Source organism: Enoplosus armatus, chromosome 17 (genome assembly GCF_043641665.1).
Source record: "Enoplosus armatus isolate fEnoArm2 chromosome 17, fEnoArm2.hap1, whole genome shotgun sequence".
NCBI classification, from domain to species: domain Eukaryota; kingdom Metazoa; phylum Chordata; class Actinopteri; order Centrarchiformes; family Enoplosidae; genus Enoplosus; species Enoplosus armatus.
In genome coordinates, this window is record NC_092196.1 from 11,773,680 (window position 1) to 11,791,434 (window position 17,755).

General features: G+C 45.2%; 2 protein-coding genes across 2 annotated transcripts in view; both read right to left on the reverse strand.

The window, feature by feature from the left end:
• Positions 1–18: 18 nt before the first annotated feature.
• trap1 (TNF receptor-associated protein 1) lies at positions 19–6,826 on the reverse strand. Its single transcript, XM_070922968.1, has 18 exons — positions 6,691–6,826; positions 5,523–5,708; positions 5,332–5,414; positions 5,012–5,152; positions 4,414–4,485; positions 4,096–4,256; positions 3,839–3,948; positions 3,662–3,735; positions 3,360–3,515; positions 3,033–3,153; positions 2,831–2,900; positions 2,564–2,711; positions 2,211–2,396; positions 1,818–1,956; positions 1,642–1,727; positions 1,366–1,511; positions 1,187–1,259; positions 19–1,037 (listed from the first exon to the last, which is right to left on the reverse strand). Exons 1-18 carry the CDS (start codon positions 6,809–6,811, stop codon positions 936–938), a joined length of 2,175 nt encoding a protein of 724 aa, XP_070779069.1. The 5' UTR covers positions 6,812–6,826; the 3' UTR covers positions 19–935.
• Positions 6,827–7,546: 720 nt separating this feature from the next.
• crebbpb (CREB binding protein b) overlaps positions 7,547–17,755 on the reverse strand; it is a 31,500-nt gene continuing 21,291 nt past the window's right edge. Inside the window, exons 16-31 of the mRNA XM_070922418.1 lie at positions 17,569–17,746; positions 17,044–17,162; positions 16,688–16,927; positions 16,441–16,529; positions 15,344–15,426; positions 15,139–15,235; positions 14,947–15,024; positions 14,724–14,791; positions 14,459–14,609; positions 13,530–13,676; positions 13,320–13,433; positions 13,037–13,202; positions 12,152–12,319; positions 11,738–11,899; positions 11,061–11,342; positions 7,547–10,947 (exon numbers count right to left, since the gene is read on the reverse strand). Coding sequence (XP_070778519.1) covers positions 8,572–10,947; positions 11,061–11,342; positions 11,738–11,899; positions 12,152–12,319; positions 13,037–13,202; positions 13,320–13,433; positions 13,530–13,676; positions 14,459–14,609; positions 14,724–14,791; positions 14,947–15,024; positions 15,139–15,235; positions 15,344–15,426; positions 16,441–16,529; positions 16,688–16,927; positions 17,044–17,162; positions 17,569–17,746 — 4,518 coding nt within the window. The 3' untranslated portion in view covers positions 7,547–8,571. The remainder of the gene's footprint in view (positions 10,948–11,060; positions 11,343–11,737; positions 11,900–12,151; positions 12,320–13,036; positions 13,203–13,319; positions 13,434–13,529; positions 13,677–14,458; positions 14,610–14,723; positions 14,792–14,946; positions 15,025–15,138; positions 15,236–15,343; positions 15,427–16,440; positions 16,530–16,687; positions 16,928–17,043; positions 17,163–17,568; positions 17,747–17,755) is intronic.

The following is a 17,755-nucleotide window of genomic DNA, read 5'->3' on the forward strand; positions in this document are numbered from 1 at the left end:
TTTTGAATCCGTGTTACATGAAGTTCACTGGCACTTTAATAGCAATGAATCCTGTTGAGAAGCCATGTTTGACCACTGACAGTTGACAAGTCACATTTGCAGCATCTACCAGATACACACTGAAATGACCCAGTTCAAAAATATTTCTTTACATGAAATAGTCCAACATCGCAGGTATTCAGTTACTTATAAACCACAAAAGTGACCAGAAAATATTAAATAATGAGGAAAAACAAGGAGAATGTTGGAGGGCTCAAAGAAAAGGGAACAGAAAGTGGCAAACGTTAACAGCTCCATTCAGCAGAGAGGACGTCTTGTATTTCTAATTGAACCGTGATCAGTCTCTTGCCACTCTTTAGAATAAAACTCGATGTATCTTTAGCTGTTGTTACAAGTGATAATTCAAGAGGATTTTGAAATACAGTATAGTTTTACTCCCGGGTTTTTCCTGCTTTCCCTCTTCATCTCTACATTGTTTGTGGCTGGTTTGCATCCAGATTATTCAGGATGTGGACGACACTGAGCCTGACGATTTATTTTTGTCGTGCCCGGTCTTGAAAACAAGATGGCAATTTCAGGAAATTTCACATGCCAAATGACAGGTGTGACCACAACCGTTATGACTTTTGTTATGGCACATATCCTCTGAATATTATTACTAATATCAATACCTTTTGAAACACAGCTGAACGCGGAGCATAAAGACGTAGAAGTGTTTACAACAGTTCACTTCACTCCAGCTGAGCTTTGTAAGCCTTTGTGCGCTCTCCATAAGGGGGCTGAAGTACTCCAAACGGGGAAAGATGTGATTTTATAGCTTCAGATGAACGAAAGGCCGGTAGTTCTCTTCAGAAACTGCAGTTCTCCTGCTCCGGAGGTCCTTCAGTGTCACTAAAACCAAGTCATTCTGCACTGCTCATGTCTGCGAGAGGCTCTCAGTGCTTCTCCAGAGCTTTAGCCAGCAGATCGTTGAGGCGGGAAATCATCGGCCGTGGATCATCGTTTAGGCCTGCTGTGATCATGGCGTTGTCATAGATCTAAAAGATTATACAGAGAGAGAAATGAATGTATAAAACTGCCCTGATAGACTTCAAGACAATTAAAACAAGTCACTTTAAGAGATAATAATATCCCACAAAAAGTTGATTCAAATATGTTTTCCATGTCCAGCTCTGACCCACAGTACCTGTTCCAGCAGCAGTCCAGCCAGGTCAGGGTTTGTGTCCTTCAGTGCCTGCAGCTTCTTGATCAGATCATGTCTATCGGATGGTTAAAAAAAAAAGGACTGTTACAGCTGCACACAAACGCATATTATTTCAAAGTAATAAATCCATCCCACCACACACACCCCTCTCTCTCTCTCACCCTGCGTTGATCTCCAGTGTGGGCTGCAGGATCTGAGCTCTCTCCTCGGCAGTGCGGGCCAGCTGCTGGGTGCGGAGGAAGTGGCGTGCAGCACCCATCTCCAGCACCGTGATCATAGCTGGGTGGGTGTCCAGCCGAGGAGTCAGCTGGGGGCCAGAAGAGGAAAAAAAAAATGTATTATGCAATGTGTTAAATGCAAGGTGTTCACGTTCACACACTCGAGCTTCATTAACAACTAAAGAAATTCAGACTCCTATACGGTGTGTATCTTGTCACCTTTATGTTGGTGACTCTGGGGCCCAAAGCATTCTTCATCCAGGACATCAGGTCGTCGGCCTGCTCCTGCGTCAGACGCTCGGAGGCTGCGGAGGAGGAAAGGCAATAAACAGGAGGTCAGGACTACAGCCGCGACTGCTGCAGCTTTTAACAGGAGATGTGAGAGAGGAGCAGACCGGGCTTGCTGTCCTCAAACTTCTCCTCCTTGTAGTGATCCACCACGATGTCGGTCTCCACTGAGATCATCTTCTTCTTGTCGAACTCCCGGAGGTGGAGCAGCGTCAGCTCATCAAACTGCTCGTAGCAGAACAGCACCTGCACACACGGGATTTCACGGGTTTTCATCCACATTGAACAGTTTTTAAAATCAGCTCTTCAGTGACATTTCCTCTTTCACTAACAAGACAACTGACTATTATATAATAATCAAAGATGAAAATATCTGGACAAAAGCCAACTGATACAGCAAATACAGTACATTAAAGTTGCTATCACAACCCCTGACCAACCAAAAGGAGTTAAAACAGTGTTGTGCTCGTGTCCTCCTTCATGTATCACCACCCTCTCACCTCCATGTCTTTCTGTTTCATGGCCTCGTAGTAGGGCGAGTGCTCGGCAAGATGGCGGTTGGGGGCGCACAGGTAGTAGATGTTGCGTGTGCCAGCCTTCATGCGGGAGGAGTACTCCGTCAGGTTGGTCTGCTGGCCCGCTGGCAGGGCTGAGGACTCGAACCTCAACAGCTTTGCAATGTCCTCCTGTTCACAGACAGCACAGAGGCTGACATCACATTTCAGACAACGTATTTCTGCTGATTTTAACATTCGAGACACTAAAAAAAAAAAGTTGTAAACCAAACATTCATGACATTTTAATGAAAAAGTGGAAAGTTGTTTTTGCATTTTTAAAGTAAAAAGAAAGTCACCTTGACGTCTTGTTCCTGGGTGGTGACGATGCCCTCCCTCATGAAGAGGCCGTAGTCCTCAAAGAACTTGCTGTACTTCTCTGGATCCTTCTTGCTCTGGTCGAGCAGGAAGCGGATCACCCTCTGCTGCAAAACGTCACGGAGCTTCCTGAAGCCGGGAGGTGAGGGTATGAAAATCAATCAGTAGCAGGAGTACAAGTAGAGAACAGAGAAATGAATTTATGAGTAAATATTCCTGAAAAAATGTAGATTCTGGTGGTTCTGTACCTGATGAGGGCGCTCTCCTGCAGCAGCTCTCTGCTCAGATTCAGAGGGATGTCCTCACTGTCCACCACACCTGCACGCACACACACACACACACACACACACACACACACAATGTTTAGCACTGACAAACCAACACTAATCTTTCCCTCATTTCATAAAATCATGCATGTAAGAACAGAGGAGAGACGAGTGTTGTTTCCACCTCGGAGGAAGCGCAGCCATTTGGGCAGAATGTCGGTGGCTTTGGTCTGGATCAGGATCTTCCTGCTGAACAGAGCCACGCTGGAGCCCATCTCCCTGCTCACGTCAAACATGCTCGGCTTCTGTTGACAAAAAACTTATTTTTACTCACTAGCACTAAAGAAAATATAGAAAACATTCCCTTTGAATTGGCTGGAGAGGTTTTTTGGCTCAGCTAGGCAGCGAAACTCCAGTTAAACTTAAGTTTGAAGTGTCAACACTGGGCGTGCGTACGGAAACACATCACACACACGGACAAACAGAAAACTGCCAGTCCTGAGCGTCTCACCGCGTCGGGGACATAAAAGATGCTGCGGATGTTGAGCGGGGCGTCGGCGCGGTAGTGCAGCGTGTAGCGGGGCTTGTCGTAGGACTGGGCGACGTAACGGTAGAACTCCTCGTGCTGCCAGTCGCTGATCTCCTTTGGCTCCATCATCCACAAGGCCTGATGGGAGACAGAGGTCAGACAACAATTAATAAAGACAACAAAAAAAAAAACACATTCAAATGATGAAGTATATGTTACTGCAGTGATGCCTGACTCATTCACAAAGTTTCTGGATTAAGACCAACAGAACCAGAGAGGCTCACCTGCAGAGTGTTGAGCCTCCGTCCGTTCAGGAAGATGGGGAAGCTGACAAAGTTGCTGTACTTTGTTACAACCTCTGAAAGAGATACCGCAGCTTGTAATCACATGGAGCGATGCACTGACATGTTTCATCGCTGCAGTTACAGTTTAGGCGCTGAAGCAGCTCCGGCTGTTTGTACCTTTAACTCTGTCCTCAGAGGAAAACTCCTTGCAGTCGTCTTTGAGGTGCAGCACGATCTTTGTTCCCCGCTGAACACCGGCGGCTTCAGCGATCTCAAAAACTCCAGAGCTGAGGAAGACAATGACAGGGCTGTATGTGTTCGCTCTTTGTTCTGCTGTAGAACAGAATCACACTGAGGAAATGTCTCTTTTCCTGCTCTTGATGTTGAAATAAAAGACTTTCTTTTATTGCTCTCATCCCACCCTTCCCTCTCACCCGTCTGAGGACCACTTGTAACCTGGTGCCCCGGGCTCGGCGGACTGAGAGTAGACGTCAACGCGGTCAGACACCATGAAGGCAGAGTAGAATCCCACCCCGAACTGACCAATGATGGTGCTGCTGGCCTCCGCCTGGTTCTGCAGGGCGTCCAAAAATGCCTGCAGTGTCGGGAAGAGATGATTATTATGACAGGATAATCAACAGGACGCATCATAAATACAAGTGTGACATTCATAGATATGAACTGATGGATTAATTGGATTGTTTATTGCGTGTCAACACACGAGTCTGTGGACGCAAGTCTACAACAGTCACCTTGGAACCAGAGCGGGCGATGGTCCCCAGGTTGGCCACCAGCTCCTCTTGATTCATCCCCACTCCTGTGTCCTATTAGAGAACAGAGAATCTCCGTCACTCATAAAAATATATGTATGATATTCATCCACCAGGTGGCAATCTATCTCAAAAACCGGCCGGGACCCAGGGTCCACCAGAAGCCCTTGTTCACTGCAGTAACCTGGTTCATCCTTGCCTTTCCACTGTATTTTACAAACCAGGACGTTTTGGGCTGTGCTGTGTGGTAGAGGAGGGAAGTGAGTCGTTGCGGGACAATCAATGGAAGAAGTGATATAGGTTTATGGTTTTCTTGTCCAGGACACTGCTGGGGCCGGCACTTGGTAGCCCAAAACGGCCTCAAGAACTTCATAGTTGTATGTTTTGCTCCACTGAACGCATTGCGATTCCCAAACCAAAAGCAGCACCCGTGACAAAGGTTATACTTTACATTTGGTTCCTGCAGTGGAAAAGGGGCTACAAAGACGAAAGACCTACAGCACCCAAATCTGTCAAAGAGAATAATACCAGTCAACTACAGCTCATGCAGACTGCACACCTCACACAGTCATGGGTATACCTGAATGGTGAAGGTTCCCTTGGCGCCATCGGTCTGCAGGTGGATCTCCATCTGAGCCGTTTCACCACCTGACGTGACCAGTTTGTGGCGCAGTTTTTCCAGAGCGTCACTGCCGTTTGAGATCAGCTCCCTGATGAACACCTGGAGGGATGTAGAAGAGAAGGCGAACCAGCCGGAAAAAAAAAACATAGTTAATAAACTCAAATGTCAGTCTAGCTAAGTTGATTATTTCTCTCTCACACACACACACACACACACACACACACACACACACACACACACACACACACACACACACACACACACACACACACTCTAACCTCTTTCTCCGAGTACAAGGACCTGGCAACAATGTCCAGCAGTTTTTTCGTCTCAGCCTGAAATTCATGCTTGGAGAAGCTACCTGCGTGGATCAGGGGTAGAACAACATTCAGATTATCTTAAATCTAACACATGATCAGGTGTGTGCTGTAACATTCAAGGAGAATTATGTCTGCAGCTGTTACAGCACCTTGTACAGACTCTGTATCACTGATGATGGTGTGCAGAGGCTCCACCTCGGGCTCTTTCTCTGGCTCTTTCTCCGCCTCCTGGGTGCTGTAGTGTGCCTGCTGGCTGAAGCCGAGGCAGGACCGCTGGGAGCTCCACACTCTAGGCCGACTGCTCCACCTCTGCTGCTGCTGTCCAACCTGAGAGTCTGACGACAGGAGGAGTCAGCTGGTGGGGCAGCTTCACAAACAAAGCTGTGGCATTGACATTGTTGTCCTTTTGGATGCCTTACAGAAGGCTTTACTAATCAAGAACCTCCATTAATCAAAAGTCTGATAATTACATTTATCTTACAACAAAGCCTTTAAGAGCAGCTCTTAGGTGATCATATGATTAATCACATGTATGTTCAGATGGAAAGAGATTGCACATAAGATCAATGCCAGCTTTATTCTCTATTTTCACCACTGAGAAATGCCAAGAAAGAGTGCTGCAACCTTCAATCAAAAAGAGATATTTCCTAGTCTATTTTAATGCAAATGAAAGACCCATAAGATGGATATTTTGGTGGAGTTATGGTTTGAGCAGTGGTGGAGGTGTGGTACTGCAAAGAGGGAAATCCATACAACTTTGTCAAACTCAGCCTGCTGAAACCTCACATTAGCTTTGGAGACATGTTGCAAAACGGATCTCTTCACGGCCAGTGAGGAAATAAATGTTATCACAGCAAACAATAACTCCACATATACATATCATCTTGAGTAGAGTTTACAAACAGGACTTTTGGTATCACTGTACAACCTGTCTGATAACTCCATCAAGTAAAGGCATGAAGCCGAAACAGTGAGAAGAGGAGCCAGGGATGAACTTGTAACGCTCTCTTATATAATAATGAATACATGTAAAATGAAAAATTAAACATGAAATCACTTGACACCGACTATCAGTTCAGTTCCCAGTCTGTGGGTCAGTCTAATGTAATGATGTAATAACTGATCCTTGACAGAAACCCATCGATTTAAATCCACCTGTAGCGGTTGTGTGGATTCTAAGTGAACTATCGGCTCGTGGTTGTACACTGCAGGCTGATAAATGAAGCATTTAGCCGCAGCAGAGTTTACATGACTATGATCTTGTGGCTGTCAACTAGCCGGCTAGGCTAACTCCGCCGGCTAACTAACGCAACTTACCTCCAGTGACGGGGCGCGAGACAGCTCTGCTGCTCAGCCCTCGTGCACATGACATTAGCCGAGAGTTGGCCCTCTGAGAGGAACCGAGGGCGAACCGAGCCAGCGCGAGGCAGCGGGACATGATGACAGGCAAAGGGGGGAAGAGAGGACGAGACAGGTCGATTGACCGAGGGACACACGCTGAACGACGACTGCACAGGCAGGACCCGCGACTGCGCTTTGTAATGACGTAAGCAGGGCGTCCATCACACTGCCTGACGAAAACCGGAAATTATTCCAATGTAAATCATCTCATGTAAAAAGTATAGTGCACGGTTTCATTTCATTGATGTGACTTAATCATATCTGTAGCAATTAATACTTCGGTTGCTGTTGATTTGTTAGCCTCCTTTAATATTTGATGGGGATTAATTTCAGTTCTTAATTTGCCCTTCAAGGTCAAACAGTGGTCATTTTAACTACATTAAAAATCAAACAAAATTATGTAAATACGTTTCCCGTGTCTGACTAGAGCTGAGACGATTATCTGATTAATTGATGAGCCGATTAATTGCAGATACATTTCATGTCCATCCATGATATTTGATTAATAGTTTGAGTAATTTTTCAAGCAAAAAGGTGAAACATTTGATGGTTCCAGTTTACATTTATACATTAAAACTACATGTTAGATTACAGTACATAGAATCGCTTGGGGTTTTAGACTGTTAAGACTGTCAGAGAAAAAGAGCAAAAAGACAATGTCATCTAGGGTGTGAAATTGTGAGGGATGATTTTTATATCAATTAATAATGAAAATAATCATTAGTTGCAATCGTAACACTGACCACAACAGAGTACTCGCCAAACAGAAACATTTGAAACAGAGTCTGTGGCACACAGGTTTATTTAACAATATGGTATATAAGTACGAAATGAGCCTTTGAACCAGTTTGTACAGTGATTTCATTCGTATTTTCTGCATATTTACAGTACTGTCTAGCTGCATGATTTACATTAGAGAACAGTTCATCATCAATTCAAGTTTAACGCAAGAGAGAAAATGATGCACAAAACTCTCTCTGAACACAAATCAGCAGTCAAACAAGTTAGTTCCCCACCACAGGCAAAAGAGGTTCAGGACTTAATGAGAATTTCTTTAGACTGAGGGAGAGACAAAGCAATTTTTTAAACATCTGCAAGACAATTTCTGAGCCCGAGCCAGTAAAAAGAACATTCCGGCACCTGTGAACATTAATAAGCTTCAATGCAGGTTTCTCTTACACCTGCCTTTTGTGTTTGGGTGTGTGCAAGAGTTCCTAGATCTATACAAATACATTAATCTCCCATAGACTCTGCAAACAGGAAAGAAATTAAGGCTTTCCCAAAGGCAGTCCTTTTGAAAAATGGCATATTAGAATAAATTAGCCAGGAACAGAGACACTGAGCAAGAGGTGAAACCTGGCAAAAAATTCCCAGACAAATAATTTTACAGTCTTCTCAACACAAATACGATATTAATTTGCAAAGGTACAAAATAAAAAAGAATTGAATAATAAAATGAAATATTTTTTGTTTTGAGAAGTTTTGTTAAAAAAAGTCAATACCAGAGCATAACAAATGAAAAACAAATTAAAACAACACAAAGACCAGGGCAAATTCTTGCATGGCTGGTCTGAACCAAAAATATATTCTTTGTGTCTTTGTTGTCTTCTTTTCAACAGCAATTATTAAATCACTCTGTGTGTTGGAAGAAAAAGCAGTCCCTTGGTTTAAGGAAAGTTCACAGTCTGTAGGCCTCATATGACTCATTTGTTTGTATTTCTTTTAGCTTTTTACATCAGCAAGTACAAAAATTTCTCAGCTGAAAACAGAACAAGGCCTTTCTTCTGTCGCAAAATGCTACAATCCTTCAACAAATTTCTCCAGCGTGTCTCCTGTCGTGTCACCCACCATACCCATGTCATTACTCAACCCCCCTCTGTTTGGTGTGTTAAGTTGCGGGAGCATGGCACTTTGCTCCGGTGTTCCCATGTGTCCCTGCTCCATGGAGCCTGACATGGGGCCTCCAAGACTGGGGTGGGGAGAGCTGGAGTGGAGGGCGCCGTGCTGAGGTGAGGGCTGGGGCTGTATCCGTGGGGAAGGACTGGAATGCGGGGGCTGCTGCGAAGGCGGACGGGGCGATTGCACTGGGGCTGGGGAGCGTACTTGGTTTCCCAGGGTATTTGCCATTGTCTGGCCAGGTAAGTGAGCTCCTCCCTGGGCTTGGCCTTGGAGCATGTGGGGTTGTGGACTCATCGAATTAGCCTGCGCCGGAGAGCCCATCTGTTGCTTTAACATCTGCTGTTGCTGTTGCTGCTGAAGTATGCGCTGTTGGAGTAGGTTCTGGGTAGGCCCATCCATGCCCATGCCAGGTTGGCCCATTTGGGACGTGGGAGGGAGCTGTCCCATGGGCCCCCCACCTCCTTGCATAGCCATTTGCTGCTGCATACGGAGCTGGGAGTAACTTGCTGGCCCTGGCTGCTGCTGGGGGAACTGACCGTGGCCCTGAGGCATGCCCCCCTGCTGCTGCTGCTGCTGCTGTGCCTGCTGCTGCTGCTGCTGCTGCATCTGCTGCATCCTGAGCAGCTGCTGTCTGCGGTACAGTTGGGGATTGCCGTTTTGAGCAGCATTCATCATCTGGCCTTGGGGGCCCATGTTTGCCATGCCCTGGGGCCCTGCCTGCTGAGGAGGCTGCTGCTGAGGTGCCATCCCTGGCCTCTGCACTTGGTTTGCCATGGCTGCCATGGCCTGCATTCCTGCCTGGGTCCCCAGCATGGACTGAGGATTCTGCTGCTGCACCTGCTGCTGTTGCTGCGGCTGGTTGGCCTGGTACTTGGCTGTCCTCTGTTTAATGAAGGCGGCCATGAGGTGGGGGTTAGATTTGAGGATGTTGAGGACCTGCTGTTGCTGCTGGGGAGAGCTGGGAGATTTGAGAGTGCGCAGCAAGTCTTGCAGGGCACTCGGGGCAATGTTACCAGGTATGCCCCGTGGCATGTTTTGCTGCTGTGGTGTCATACCCTGCTGTGAGGGCCCCTGGGGAGGCATGACCCCAGGCATTTGGAGACCCTGTTGCTGAGGCATCATGGGCCTCTGCATGAGCTGGCCCTGCTGGGGCATAGGGTTTACCTGAGCCTGCTGAGGGGCCATGGGACCTTGTTGAGGCGGGACCTGCGGCTGATGACTCTGGGGATTCTGCATGGGATTCTGCATCCCTGGACCCCACTGGCCCTGCTGCATAGCCTGCATCACCTGGGGGCCCCGAGGCCCCTGCATCATCTGCATCTGGCCTTGCATAGGCCCCATCATTCGTGGGTGGTTCATGGGCATCCCATTCCTGGCATAATTCTGCTGCTGCTGCTGCTGCTGCTGCTGCTGATGCTTTGCCTTGGCAACCATCTCAATCTGTCTGGCCACCTTCAGGGCTGCCAGCAGAGGCTGCTGCTGCTGTTGTTGCTGCTGCTGCTGCTGCTGCTGCTGCTGCTGCTGCTGCTGTGGTGGCTGAGGCTGAGGCTGCTGCTGGTGGGGCATGTTGGGAAGAGGTGACTGCTGCTGATGGAGAGGGGATGACTGAGGCCCTGGTTTGCCCTGCGGCACTGGTGTTGGGGGCTGGCTGCTGCGGCCATTGTTGGGGAAGCCTTGACCAATATTGGTAGGGTTTGGTGGCTGCTGTTGTTGTTGGGGCTGGTTGGGCATAGGCTGGGGGGTCTGGGGTGTATTAGGCTGCTGCACAGAGTTGGGGGTGTCGGGGGCTGCTGAGGTAGGTGGGGATGGCATGGGCATACCCCTTCCAGCCATGGTGGCCATTCTGCGACGCATCATTTGAGCCTGCTGGAGCCTGTGCTGCAGCTGCTGCTGACGGAGTTTGTGCTTGATGTTGAGACAGAAGGGAACAGGACACTTGTTCTCCTGACAGTGCTTGGCGTGATAACAACATAAAGCGATGAGCTGCTTGCACACAGGACAGCCACCATTGGTCTTGCGCTTGCAGCCTTTGGTGTGTTGAACCACCCTCTTCATCTTCTGGCATGAAGGCAAAGAGCAGTTGGCATTGCGGCACTGGCAGGCGTGGACCAGGGACTGGATACAGCGCTGGATGCTGAGACGTCGGCTCTCCTGAGGGCTCTTGGAGGCCTCTCCACCCTGACCGTTGCTGTCATCATCTAAACCTAGGCCCCACTTCACCATCTGGTGCTCATGGCCCTTTGCGTTGTAGCAGTTAATGCATAGGTCGTAGTCCTGATGACAGATAAGGAAGACCACATTAAGGTTAAGTCAAGATTTAAATTCAATTCAAAACTGATACAGATATAGATTCCAAAACATATCTGTAAAATGCCACTATTCCCTACCTCGCAGACGGTGCAGTGCCAGCGAGTCTCGACGTGGTGCTTGCACTCGTTGCAGGTGTACACAAAGCGGTCCTGGCCCTGGTTGTGCAGCTCTACCAACATACACATCGTGCTCCATTTGCACCTTCTCAGTGAGCTGAACTCCCAGTGCTTGTCCCTGGCCAAAGTCAGAAAGGCATCACGGCCATCCATCAGGTCACAGGTCAACAAAGGGTCGGGGTCCATGATGGGTGGCAGGGTGTTAATGACTGGCCCAGCATGGAGGTGGATAACAAAAAACACCTTGTAGTAGAAAGGAGGGGAAACGTGTCGGTTAGTTGTAAGGACAGTCAAAGTGTGCTGTAACAAATTCCCAACTCTCACTCCTTAATTGGAAGCACTTCCTAAATGGGAATGTAAGTATCTGCACTGCTCTCTAAAGACGATGGGTCCTGTTGTGTGCTTGTGTACTCATGTGCCCATATGATGTACAGTAAGAGGTGCGATTGAGAGAAAGAACCTGTTCTGTGCAATTATTTGATAACCCATATCATTCTACCAGCTGGGCTTAAAAATATCAGAAGTGTTAAAAAAAGAAAGTTAGTTGCTGCAATGTTGTATGGAATGGCATTTTTAATCATGAGGAATGGACTGCAAAAAAATCTGTTATAGTTATATAGGGTTATATGGTTTCCCACCTCCTTATGTTTCTCCATCGTGGCGTAGAGCTTCTGGGACAGATCATTGGCTACATTCGGCATCCCAGGCTTTTTCTTATTGGCTCGGCTCACGCTGCTCTTGTTTTTGTTGGTTTTCTTGTTATTCTTCTTTTTGGCAGTCTTGCTGTCAGCTTGGGCTCCCTTGAAATAGATGGACATGGACGTTTAGAGAAGCAGAGATTGCACAACAGGCAAGATGAGGTTATGCAATTAAGCTGAGTGGTTAAACAATGCCCGAGTGCCTGCTGAAAGCTTTTATATAATGAGGACTTGAGGATGATACAATCTGGGGTGAAACAGGCCTAAGCACCAGACTGTTGATTTTGGCATAACAAGAATTCCTTTTATAAAACATATTTCAAAATGCTCAATCCACCTATTTATCTAACTCACCTCTGTCGTCTCAGAGGAGGCTGTGTTCTCCTCCTTCTTCCTCTCCTCCTCCTCCTGCTCCAGCTCCTTGATGCTCTCCTCCAGTACATTAGGCCAAAAGTCGCCCTCAAAGTACGGCAGCTCATAGGCACTGGTCAGCCGGTCCTCTGTTGCCTGCTTGAAAATGTCCTGAACACAGAAACACAAGACTTCCATCAGGCAAGATAGTGACATAGCTCTTTAAGGGAGGGTCAGCGAGTTCAATTAGTTGAATTTAAAACTTTCAACTGCATATTGTCTAAAAATTAGTAGAATTGTAGTTTTTGTCATCATCATTTTCTCAATAATGTATACCTAACACAAGCCCCCTATATGCTGCACACTTGTAAACTGGACACAGTGGCTGATAAACACTATTTGTCTTGTTAGCAGAGACAGAACGGATGATTCAAAGCCCATCAATGCTAGAAAAAGCTGTTATAGACAAAATGAATATTGGGATACATAACACAATATCGGTATAGCAGTTTAAACTTAAGTTTAAAAAGAGTTTTTAAATTTACATGTTCATCCCACTTGGATCTAATATAACAGCTGAAATTCTGTAACAGCAGTAAATAAACAGTAATTATCAAGATAACGCAATACATATAATATGTCAAAATTATTTCATAATAAGTGTGACATTTTCAAGCCTACAGTAGAGTATTAGAACTCATTCACTCAACTTATTTTTAAAATAAATCAACTCAATACGGCAGTATGGGATGGCATCTGACTTGACACCTCATCACACCCAGGCTTTACTCACTGTACAGTTATAACTGGTGGCAAAATTGTTAACTATAACTGAGAAACTCTTGAGAGACAGAACATCCCACTGTAATCACGTGATCATGTCCTGACCTTGTAATCATGTAAGATCCTCTCAGCGAAAGCCTTGTCCAGCATCTTTCTGTACCACTCTTGGAGCCTCTTGGGCTTGGGGATCTTCTGGTCAGGAGGGTGGCAGTGGAAAATGTAGTCATCTCCTTCACTGGGTGGGCAGGCCCAGATGTGGCCCATCACATACCTGAGGGTGACAAGAGTTATCAGCCACTTAACACTTGCAGGAATTATATATATATATATATACACACATCCGGAAGGGTGTAGAACACAACACCTGTGTAAACTACTCTTAACTCACCCCAGTTTCTTCACATACTCCAGGTAGCCTATTAAGATCTCGTGGTACACTGCAGTCCTCAGCAAACGTGGTTTGAAGAAGTGAATACTGTCGAGGTATGATATGTAAACCCGTCTGCAAAGCAAATATGGAGAATTTAATCAAAGAGAAATACAAACAACCAAAATTAACTGCATACATCATTCTTCTTTTTTTTTGCTGTAGTTTTACCTGGTATTTGGAAAGGGGCACTCTGAGCCGTACTCCTGGACGTGCATGCCGAAGAAACAAACGTCCACACCGTCTATTTCCTCAAATGCAAAAAGTGCTTTGGTTCTGTAAGGGAAGGTCTCCACCATCTCGCCTGAGTCCACAAACCTGCAGAAACAGAGAAGCATTAAGTTAAGTTACAAACTGTTTTTATCATCATTATTCTTTTTAGAACTAAACTTTAATTTTTATTTTGGAGAGCAGAGGGAATAATTTTGGGCCCCAGGCTCCTCAAGAGATCTCCTGGATAATTTCCATTGTCAGGTCTTTCATGCATGTTTACTTACTTAGAGATTCATATACTATATGGACTGTGTATGTATTTGCAATTGAGAGCAAAGGGTGAGCAGGAAAGCCACAAGGTACATTTTTAGAGGATTTACATTCGGTGGAAGGTCAGCACAATAGAGATCTATATCGAGGAGGTCGTCATCTGCCACATTCAAATCCATCAATTAAAAAAGTGTCTGGGATGTCCTGGTGGGGGTTTAATATTCTGATAATATAATTGGAGCGTTGAGTCCAGCAGGGCACCTTTGCTCTCTTCATTCATTTTGTCACCGTTATCAAATGAAGGCAAAAATGCTCAAGAACATTACTTTTCACAACATTGCTTTATCAGAATTTTGATGAGATTTGTAAGTCTCTGTGTACATGTCAAATGCATGACACACAATAATCATTGAGCAATCTTTCTTAAAAAGCACTTGAATAATCCCAGATTCACTCCTGATTTGTTTCTGAGATGAGAAGTTGGTAGAAGTGGTATGCAGTGTAGTTTCCGTCTGGGCTCAAAGTAAGAAAGCAGCCACACAATGAAAACTATAATTTTATTCCATATTATTTGCAAAAAAAGAGAGACACACTTTATCAGCAGGTGAGAATCTTACCTAGACTTCATGCCAGGCTTTATCTCCACAGTTTTGTCAGAGCTGGCCACAACTCGCACAAACACCTCACCGGCCTCTGGGTGGTTCTGCCTTTTCAAGTACTTATTCACTCTGTCCTCAATATACGTCCCCAACCTTGTAGTCTGCAACCCTTTACAAACATTTAATATTAGTTCAAGTTTTAAAGAGGCTTTTACATTATGGAACAAAGGAAAATATAATTTCATTAAATGTTACTGTTGTTTTACTACTACATGTGACTTACTTTTGGCTGCAAACTTGTTTTCCTTTCTTGTTTTGCCAGACTTCTTCAGACAGTTGTCACAGATAAAACTAGAAGAAGAAAGATTGAACCGTAGTTTATTGTCAAAATACAATAACTCCGGCAAATGCAAATTCCTGTCAGAAAGAATTCTGTAAAGGTCAAACATGGACTGTCTTTGCTTAAAGGGCTTGGACAGTTGTCCAACAGCCACAGCGAGACTTACCCTGATGGCCAAATGACGTCGTAGTGCAGCACGCAGATCTGATGCATCTTTCGTCCACAGTCTTTACATTCAACAAACCTGCAACGACAAACATTTGCTTTGTCTGTGCTTTCCTTGCAAAAAGTAGTAAAGAAGCATCAGTGCCATCACATAAAAGAGTCAAACTGAAGTTACTGCCCAGACAGTACTCACGGTTCAGAGTCCAGCATGTCATTTTTCTTCTTTTCAAACTGTTCTTTTGATATCATGCTGCACAAAAAAAGAGATAAAGAGACAACCAAGTTCATGTTGGCTCCTGTGATTGAAAATCCTTTCCACAGAATCCAGAGAGAAAACAGCCTGATAATCTCGCAAGATGATCATCAGGTGGTGTTCAGCCACCCGGGCCTGGTAACTTACGTCTGTGGCTGTGCCGGGTCGTCCCCCAGGGTCACACTGTTGCCCTGGATCTCGTTGAAGCACTTCTCACAGAAGTGATACCTGTCGGCAATAAGGCCATATTTGGGTGAACTGCAGCCAGCACACACAGTAGCAGCACAGGCAAACCGGCGTACAGGTGGCAGAATGCAGAGTAAACGGGGCACACGGCAACAACCGAGGACGGAGCATGGGCAGTGGACGGATGGAGTGACACATACACACACACACAGGCAGAGGGGTACAGGTTAGTCACAGTTGAAATGGTCATGATCCAGCCACTCTCATTCAAACTGGAACAGAAATGGGGGAAACATGCTAAAATGCTATGTTAATGATTTTAAATGAATGTTAACAAATGAATGTTGGAACATAAACTACTGTATGTCAACCCTACACCATCTACCTGCATGCTGGAATATGATAACAACAATCATTTCTATCAGAAGCAACATGCATTATGAGCTGATGAAGGAATTACATGGTCATGCCGGGGGAGACAGAATGATTTATAACGCAAATACAAATGTCTTGTAGGAAAACTGTAACAATAAGTGACTTAATTAATTTTATTGAAGTCACAGGTATTTCAGTCCAAATACTTTAGGCATTTAGATCAAGATTTGGTCAAATGATAAAACAAGGAATCCATTAAATTATCATAAACACTGACTTTTTGTTGGAATTCTTGAATCCTAAATTGGTAAACCCGCTTATCTACAGTAATTAAATGGCGTTGCATTGGAATGATTCTGAGGTGCAGTAGCAGATTCTGCACAGCAGGGGGAACTTTGGTGCTGGTTTTGGGGAACAACAGACATATGAAGACAACACAGGGCCTGATCATGCACATTCTGCTTAGCCACAATACACAACTCTCAGTGGCGTCTGTAACACTCCTATAAAGGAAAGATCATCATGTGCATACAGCTTTGTTGACTAGTATGGCTGTATGTGAAGTGGTATCTTCGACCATGTTTTATCTTTAAAGAAGAAGCTGCACACCTTCTCTTTATAACCCCTCCCTCACTTTTTTACCCACCTCTACCCCTCAGCAGAGTCAAATGACAATTTTACCTGTTCTGGTAGCTGTAGTAGGTGCCATCCCTGGAGATGGTACACAATTGTTTGCCATAGCAACACAGCGTCTGGGGTGAGAACTCATACTGTGGAAACATCAGAGAAACATTAACAATCCATGTCACTGCAATAAACAGGTTGAGCTCAAGTCAACTGCCACATGCAGGTTAAGTTAAATGTGAAGGGACAAGATAAATATGGTAAAAAGTACATTTTTGAGTGTTAAATTCCTGTATTGTCTCACCTTCCTGCCACAGCAGTAGCCCAGGCCCTGCATGACGGGATCAATCTCTGCTTCAAACACTTCTGCCAGTTTGGTGCAGTATTTGTAGACACGGGATGTTTTACGGTTGTACAACCAGGCATTGTTGAACATGAGCCACACATCTTCCACATATTGCCAGGGCTCCTGGTACTGACCCGTATCTAGCTTGCGTTTGATGGTGGATAAGTCGATGGGATTCTTCACAATTTCAAAGTAGTCCTGTGCAGCCGGAGAGAGACATTTGCAGGAATAAGCAAATCATGCTTAGCAGTATTTTCTGTCGGTCTTGCAATATCTGAATTGAGGTTTGTGTGTATAACATTGCCGATACTCACAGGGATGCCCAGTAGCATGGGGTCTACAGGTTGTCTGAAGGGCAGTGACTCTGGGTCTTGCCTGTAGAGGGCCTCAAGTGTCGGCATTAGGGCTTGTCTCAGCTCCTCCGGCTTGAAAACTGGACAGACGATAATAATGTTATAAGAAACCTAAAACAAACAGCATGCCAGTGTCTGCAAACAAGATTTAAATTAAAAGTTAACTGAACAAATGCCGTATCTATCTATACACTCTGACAAATGATCATCAGCATCAATAAAACCGCTGTGACAGGATACATTTATACTGGGGTGTAAGGAAATCTTCAACTCTCAGTTGACACAGGCAAACAATTTCACTCTTGTTTAATGCAACGTGAGCTGAAATTAATATATATATATATACACACACACACATATACTTGATATTGTGATCCATTTTTTTAGCTCCATGACAAGTATCTTGTAATTTTTGTATCACAAAATATCATACCACAATATATTGTTACACATACACATATATACAAATGATATCTGTGTTCTTACTTTTTTTGCGGTTCTGAGTGGCAGAGGTGGCTGATGTGCCGTTGGCCCCATTTTCCTCCTCTTCTTTGGGTTCTGTCTTCATCTCCGGCTTCTTCTCCTCAGTTTCCATTGGTTCCTGCTTTGGCTCTGCTGCATCTGGCTCCTCCTTCTTCACCAGAGGGGGTTTGGTTTCATCGTCCTGCTATAT

Bases quoted from the DNA above. Each gene is read 5' to 3' on its own strand.
- trap1 (XM_070922968.1), bottom strand. From the start codon at position 6,811: ATGTCCCGCTGCCTCGCGCTGGCTCGGTTCGCCCTCGGTTCCTCTCAG. The intron at 4,257-4,413 runs GTGACTGTTGTA...CCGACACTGCAG, and splicing joins TCGCCCGCTCTGGTTCCAAG to GCATTTTTGGACGCCCTGCA. The intron at 3,154-3,359 runs GTGAGACGCTCA...TTTTGTCAACAG, and splicing joins TCTTTTATGTCCCCGACGCG to AAGCCGAGCATGTTTGACGT.